This window comes from Rhinoderma darwinii, chromosome 1, assembly GCF_050947455.1.
Source record: "Rhinoderma darwinii isolate aRhiDar2 chromosome 1, aRhiDar2.hap1, whole genome shotgun sequence".
Taxonomy (NCBI): domain Eukaryota; kingdom Metazoa; phylum Chordata; class Amphibia; order Anura; family Rhinodermatidae; genus Rhinoderma; species Rhinoderma darwinii.
Genome location: NC_134687.1, coordinates 409,131,045 through 409,139,396, shown reverse-complemented (window position 1 = coordinate 409,139,396; position 8,352 = coordinate 409,131,045). Strand labels below are relative to the sequence as shown.

The window sequence follows — 8,352 nt, the reverse complement described above, 5'->3', positions numbered from 1 at the left end:
TATCCGTCTTTAGAAACATATTCTGCAAGTTTTTTGCAGACTGGGGGACTTCTCTGGGAAAGTGTGGCCCTGGTATAATATGGGCGCCATCACTTCTAGAAATGTGCTTGGGCCCTACCATTCATGGTTTCAAAATATTAGGGCCTCGATAACCACCTCTTGAAACTAGGGAATGTTCTCTGAGGCCTGCCCATCACAATGTTTTTTTTATGACCAGCTTCCAATAGCCATAAATTTTTACTTTTTCAGTTGACGTAGTTGTATAAGGGGTTACAGTATATGCTGTGGTTTTTATTGATTTATTTTGGAAGCAAGTTGATAATAAGGTGATATTATAATGGGGTAAATAAATAATAATGCACAGATATGTGGCCAGTGTCACTCTGATAAATGGTATCTGATCTTATCCCCCTTTTGGAACACACTCTGCACCTTTTGTGTCACCATATTCTGTGATCCATAACTTTTTTATTTTTTCGTCGACGGAGTTGTGTGAGGGCTATTTTTTGCGGGACAATCTGTAGTTTGCATTGGTTTCACTTTGAGGTACATGCGACTTTGAATACCGTAGTCGAATACGGTATTCATCCCATCAAAACCACGGAAACCTTGCACCACGGAGACAAATTGAAACCATTGGCACCGGATCCGTTACCATTGAAATCAATGGTGATGGAAACAGAAACCTTTGGTTTCAGTTTATGTCAGTCAGGGGTCCGTTCCGACTGAAAGCTCATATGGAACATTGGAACGGAGCCGTGACGTAGATATGTACGAAGCCTTAGAATTATTGATCAGTTTGGGTCCGAGCACTGAGACCCCCACTGATCACTAAAACTAAGCGGCAGAAGTGCTCAGATCAGCACTATGCTCCTTTGTTTCTGATTGACTTTGCTCAGCTCTCCTTGAAAAGCTGAGTGAGCATTGTACGGGCTCAATAGAAAATCTTTTTGATCAGAAACTAAGGGGCACAGCGTTCACTTGCGGTGATCGGTAGGGGTCTCAGCGCTCGGACCCTCACTGATCAAAACTTCTGACATGTCACTATGACATGTTAAAGGTTTTTTAAAAGTTTAGCTACGCTTAAAAAAATGATCTCAGAATCAGCAATTTTTTTGGGAACCTCTGCACACTCTTCTTTATTGAAAAGACCCTGGAAGATTCCCCTAAACACTTACTGACTGTTGTAGCAGTATTCTTTTTCTCCTTCGATCTGCCATTGTGCTGCGTACAGTCAATGTCTGAGCTGGGCGGCCATGCTGAGGAGGACACATGAATGCTGTTTCACACTCAAAAACTAAAGTTCCCAGGAGCACTTGTTGGATAGTGCTGTAGACTGCACATGCTAGCCTGTAAGGCTTATCTCACATCTGCGTCAGACGTTTCCGTCTGAGCTGTCTGTCAGAACGTAACCCTGACTGAAAAAAATGGAAACCATAGGTTTCTGTTTGCATCAATATTAATTTCAGTGGTGATGGATCCGGGGCAAATAGTTTCGTTTGTCTCCATTGTGCAATGGTTCCGTCATTTTGACGGAAGCAATACCGTAGTTAACTACTGAGGAACTACCAGTGTCCTACTGCGCATGCTCGACCTGGGAAAGCTAGAACTACTGGAGGACTTTTCCATGAGCAATAAGGTATTAACATCAGACTAGCATGAGGTAATTTGGGGGGTCATGGCAGCTAAACAGTTTATTTTTAATCAATGATTATATTTGCAAACACATATTTGCAAATACGTTTATTTTACAAATGGGATACAATAAGCCTGGTTTATGATCCTGGAAATACCCCTTTAAGCAGTATACAGTACACTTCCTTAGTGGGGACTATAGGCAGCCAGAGTTTTATCATCCTGTATCTTGCAAAATTTTACTTTGACCACTAAAAAGATATAAAAAGGAGATAGGAAATTAATCACCCTGAATGTTGTTCCTAAAAATGAAGTGGCGTTAAAGGGTGGGCATTGTGACATTTAATACCTTCAGTACAATGTGACCGATGTTGTGCACTCATAGTATAAGAGGAGATTGCACAGACTATCATTGGTTTTATTTGTTGAGTATGTAAATATATTCAGATTACTTATCATATAAATAGAGAACAGACATCAGGAAATATTCACTGAGCAGAATCATCACACACAGATCCTAAGCTGAGTTTCACTAACTGCTCACACCAGACATGAAGAATTTCCTATGGTTCCTCTGTGTTGTATTGTCCCTACAATGTGAGTCTGAATATATAAAAAAATATATTATTAATTATATTATTTTTATGAGATGTAATATGTTATTTATATATTGTTGTGTATTTATTTGTTTCTTTATAGATGTCACTTCACAAATCTCTATGATGGAGTCTGGTCCTGGGGCTGTGAAACCAATAGAGACTCTGGACCTGACCTGTAAAGTGACCGGGGCCTCCCTCACCGACAGCACTAACATGTATGGTGTGAACTGGGTCAGACAACCTGAAGGGAAAGGCCTGGAGTGGTTGGGAGCAATAATCTACCAAGATGGAAAAGTTTATGGTCAGTCTGTCCAGGGACGTATAACTTTTACAAGAGACACAAATAAAGGAGAAGTTTATCTTAAACTCACTGGAGTGAAACCTGACGAATCTGGAAAATATTATTGTGCTAGATACACACAGTGTAACAGATGAACTGAGGACATGTACATAAACTAAAAATCTACTAAAGGAGATTCAAGGATTAAAAGCCTGAGCCAAGAATAGACAAAAAGGAAAATGATGGGCTCATTCCCACTTCCAAATATCTCGGATCTGTATTAAAAACAATGTCAATATACCTTCATGATTTTATTCACATTCTTTTTTTTGTTCACACAATTTTTTTATGCGCATGCTTTTTCTTTAATATGCAGCATGTTCCAATGGATCCGTATTGGTACGGTTTTATACCCGTAAACGTCATTGGGTTGATTTTAAAACCACATTTTTCACATGTGCATATTTGTTCCATTTCACAAAAACAGCAAAAAATTATAATGCTTTAACAAATAAAGGATACAATACAAAAACAGAACAGATTGTAATGGAAAATGATCTGTATTGCACATTTGTATTTTATTTTTATTTTCATTTTCATGTGTGAGGGAATACTGTCCCGTACTTTAATCACATTTTCAGTACCGGACAGTATTCCCGCAGATAGGCAGTGACTCCTAGCATCATAGATAACTATGATGCTAGAAGCCCGGCTTCCTGAACTGTGTTGGGTGCAGGAAAAGCGGGCGACATATGGTCTGTATCTCACACACCGAACACAGCCATGTGAATAAGGACTAATAGTAATCAACCCATATCTCCCTCACACAATAACCCAATGTTGCCCATTATAATCATTATAGTAAGTGATCCCATCAAGTAACTTGCTCACAGTTATAATGGGCAACATTAGGTTAAAGAGGCTCTGTCACCAGATTATCAAATCCCTATCTCCTATTGCATGTGATCGGCGCTGCAATGTAGATAACAGTAACGTTTTTCTTTTTTTTTTAAACGATCATTTTTGGCCAAGTTATGAGCAATTTTATATTTATGCAAATGAGCCTTTCTAATGGACAACTGGGAGTGTGTTTTCTCTTATTTCCAACTGGGTGTGTATTGTGTTTGTAACATCTGGGTGTGTTTACTTGTTTTACTAGCTGGGCGTTGTGAATAGACGTGTATGATGCTGACTTCCTGCTGTAATTGCCAGGACCGGAGCTAGCCTCTGATCCAGACGATTAACCCTTTACATGCAGCGATCAAAAGCGATTGCTGCATCTAGGTGGTTAGATCGCACCCGATGGTTGCTAATGGCAACCGGAGGCCTAACAATGGCCTAATAAGGAAGCCTATCAGACCACGCCGGTAGGCGAAGCCTAATAGGCTTGCTGTCAGTGAATAGCTGACAGCTCTAATACACTGCACTATGTAGGTAGTGTATTAGAATAGCTATCAGGGCTCCATGCCTTCAAGTCTGATAGTAGGATAAAAAAAAAGCTAATAAAAATGTGGTAAAAAAATTAAAGTTTCAAGTTAAAAAAACAATAACTGCCCTTTTTCCCATAGTAAGTATTTTATTATAGGGAAAAATATAAAACATAAAAAAAAGTACACATATGTAATAGCACCACGTCAGTAGCGACCCAAACTCTAAAAATATCACGCTATTTTCCCCGAACAGTGAACACCAAAAAAAAAAGTAAAAAACAATTCCAGAATTGGTGTTTTTGGTCACTACCCCTCCCAAAACAGAATAAAAAAAGTGTTCAAAATTTTGCATGTACCCCAACATTATACCATTAGAAACTACAGCCCGTCCCGCAAAAAACAAGCCCTCCCACAGCTTTTTTGACAAAAAATTAAAAAAGTTATGGCTCTCAGAATATGGAAACACAAAAAATAAATTATTTGAAACAAAAGTGATTTTATTGTGCAAACGCTGTAAAACATGAAAAAAAAACTATATACATTTGTTACAGCGGACGGGGAACGCAACAGAATTGATGGTTTTTGGTCACATTGCTTGCCAAAAAATGAAATAAAAAGGGATCAAAAAAATCGCATGTACCCCAACATGGTACCAATGAAAACTACAGATTGTCCCACAACAAATAAGCCCTCACACGGCTCCGGTGGTGAAAAAATACAAAAGTTCTGGCTCTCAGAATATGGCGATGCAAAATGTGCAGAGCGTTTCAAAAGCGGTTAAGATCGGGCACCATTTATCAGTACGACACTGGCCACATATCTATGAATTATTATTTATTTACCGCATTATTATACCCTCTTATTATGCCCTGATGTACTCCGCACAGCTTACATATGCCCCCACATTATAAACTGAAATACAAGTAAAACACCAAACAGAACAACTGCCAAGCAAAATCTGAGCTCCAAAAGCCAAATGACGCTCCCTCCCTTCTGAACCCTACAGAGTGCCCAAACAGCAGCTTACGTCCACATATATGGCATCGTCATACCTGGGAGAACATGCTTAACAGTTTATGAAGTATTTTTCTTCAGTGGCACAAACTGGGCACAACATATTGTGCACTAAAATGGCATATCAGTGGAAAATGGCAATTTTCACTTTACACCATCCACTGAGCGTTCATTTCTAATAAAAAAAAAAAATGTCTGGTCAAAATGGTCACTATACCCCTTAAAAAATACCTGGAGGAGTGCAGTTTCCAAAATTGGGGTCACACCTCGGGGGTTTATTTTACTATTTGACACCAGAGCCCTGCAATTGTGGGCCAATGCTGCGAAAATCACCAAAATAGGCCTCACATGCGCATTTGCTCTTTCACTCCTAAGCTCTGTCATATGTCCAGGCAAATGATAAATGCCTTGAGGGGTGTAGTTTACAAAATGGGGTCACTTATCAGGGATTTCCACTCTACTCTGGTACCTAAGGGAGCTCTGCAAATGTGACATGGCACCCGTACACCAGTCCAGCAAAATCTGTGCTCTAAGGCCTTATTCACACGGACGTGTCAATTTTGCGCGCGCAAAAAACACTGCGTTTTGCATGCGCAAAAGGTCCATGTGGCATCAGCATATGGTGCGTGGCAGCGTGATTTTCGCGCAGCCGGCATCATTATGACACTCTGTTTTTATGTTTACAAACAGAAAAGCACGAGGTGCTTTTCTGTTTTCATTCATTTGTTTTACTACTGTAGCGTGCATCACGCGCGGTACCCGGAAGTGCTTCTGTGTGCCGTGTGCGATTTGCACGCACCCATTGACTTCAATGTGTGCATGCTGCGCTAAACACGGGCAAGTATAGGACATGTCGTGAGTTTCATGCAGCGCACATACGCTGCGTGAAATTCAATGACAGTCTGAACGTCCCCATTCACTAACATAGGTCCGTGCGACGCGCGTGAACATCACGCGCGTAGCACAGACGTATAGCACGTTCGTGTGAATAAGGCCTAAAAGTCAAATGGTGCTCCTTCCATTTTGAGCTCTGCCATGTGCCCAAACAGCAGATTAGGGCCACACATAGGGTATTGTCGTACTCGGGAGAAATTGGGAAACAAATTGTGTGTTGTTTTTCTCCTATTACCCCTTGTGAAAATAAAAAGTGGGAGCAAAACTAAATTTTTTTTGAAAAAACAAAAATTTTCATTTTCACTGCCTAATTCTAAAAACAATCTATGAAACACCTGTGGGATCAAAATGCTCAGTACACCTAGATGAATGCCCTGAGGGGTATAGTTTCCAAAATGGAGTCACTTCTCAGGGGTTTCTACTGTACTGGCCCAAAAAACAATCAAGCAAAATCTGCATGCCAAGTAGCACTCTGGCAATTCTGAGCCCTGCCGTGGGTCCAAACAGCAGTTTATTACCACATCTGGGATATTGCTGTACTTGGGAGAAATTGTTTTACAATTGTTGGGGTGCTTTTTCTCCTTTATTCCTTGTGAAAATGAAAAAGATGCAACATTTTAGTGGAAAGAGTGTAGATTTTTATTTTCACTGCCTAATTCCAATAAATTAAAAACTGTGGGGTCAAACAAATGTGGGGTCAAAATGCTCACAATACCGCTAGATAAATTCCATGAGGTGTGTACTTTCCCAAATGGGGTAACTTTTGCGGGGTTTGCACTGTTTTGGCTCCTCAAGGGCCTTGCAAATGTGAAGCAAGCTATTATAGCAAAACTGAGCTCCAAAAGTCAAATGGTGCTCCGTCCTTTCTAAGCCCTGCCGTATGTCCAAACAGCAATCAATTACCACATATGGGGTATTTCTGTGCTCAGAAGAGTTTGCTTTACAAATGTTGGGGTGCTTTTTCTCCTTTATCTATAGTGAAAATGAAAAAATATGAGCTAAAACGACATTTTATTAGAAAAAATTTTGATTTTCAATATCACGGCATAATTCCAACAAATTCTTCAAAAACCATGTGGGGTTAAACTGCTAACTATACCCATAGAAATATTCCTTGAGGGGTGTAGTTTCCAAAATGGGGTCACTTTTGGGGGGTTTCCGCTGTTTTGGTCCCTCCACTGCGTTGCAAACACGACATGGCACTGAAAACTATTCCAACAAAATCTGATCCCCAAAATCCAAATGGTGCTCCTTCCCTTGTGAGCCCTGCCATTCTTTACAAATGTTAGGGTGCTTTTTCTGATTTATTCCTTGTAAAAATTATACATTTCTAAGTTTTTTCAGAAAAAAGATTTTCATTTTTACAGACTAATTCCAATAAGTTTGAAAAAAAAAAAAACTGTGGGGTCAAAATGCTCACTATACCTCTAGATAAATTTCTTGAGGGTTGTAGTTTTCAAAATGGGGTCACTTTTGGGGGGTTTCCATTGTTTTGGCACCACAGGACCTCTTCAAACCTGACAAATATATTCTAAAAAAAAAAGGAGGCCCCAAAATCCTCTAGGTGCTTCTTTGCCTGTTTTCACTGTGTTTCAGTCCATTAGCACACTAGGGCCACATGTGGCATATTTCTAAAAACTGCAGAATCTGGGCAATAAATATTGAGTTGTGTTTTTCTGGTAAAACTTTCTCTGTTAAAGAAAAAAATGTATTACCAATAAATTTTGGCAAAAAAAAATCAGAATTTTTAAATTTCACCTACACTTTGCTTTAATTCCTGTGAAACGCCTAAAGGGTTAAAAAACTTTCTGAATGCTGTTTTGAATACTTTGAGTGGTCTAGTTTTTAAAATGGGGTGATTTATGGGGACTTTCTAATATATAAGGCTGTGAAAGCCACTTCAGAACTGAACTGGTCCATGAAAAAATAGCCTTTTGAAATTTTCTTGAAAATGTGAGAAATTGCTGCTAAAGTTAGAAGCCTTGTAACGTCCTAGAAAAATAAAAGGACTTTTAAAAAACGATGCCAACATATAGTAGAGATATGCTACATGTTAACTAGTAACTATTTTGTGTGGTATTACTATCTGTCTAACAAGCAAGTAGATTTAAATTGAGAAAAATGCTAATTTTTGCAAATTTTCTCTGAATTTTGGTGTTTTTCACAAATAAACACTGAATATATAGCAACCAAATTTTACCACTAACAGAAAGTACATTGTGTCACAAGAAAACACTCTCAGAATCGCTTGGATACACAAAAGCATTCCAAAGTTATTACTACATAAAGTGATACATGTCAGATTTGAAAAATTGGCTGTGTCCTTAAGGCCAAAACAGGCTGTGTCCTTAAGGGTTTAAGGGCCTGACGTTGTTATTGTATGTACTTTGAACAATTTTTATATTATGTAGATGTTGTTATCACAAGATGAACATTTATTTTAACAATTGATAAAGGTTGGGTCCCCAGCAAGTGCCACTAAACTTGAACAAAAAGACTT

At 39.0% G+C, this 8,352-nt stretch overlaps 1 gene segment (V, D, J or C); it reads left to right on the top strand.

The window, feature by feature from the left end:
* The first annotated feature begins 2,186 nt into the window (after positions 1-2,186).
* LOC142759026 (immunoglobulin heavy variable 4-59-like) lies at positions 2,187-2,669 on the top strand. The segment is given in 2 exon segments: positions 2,187-2,232; positions 2,335-2,669. Coding segments are annotated over 2 exon segments (381 nt in total).
* Positions 2,670-8,352: the final 5,683 nt, after the last annotated feature.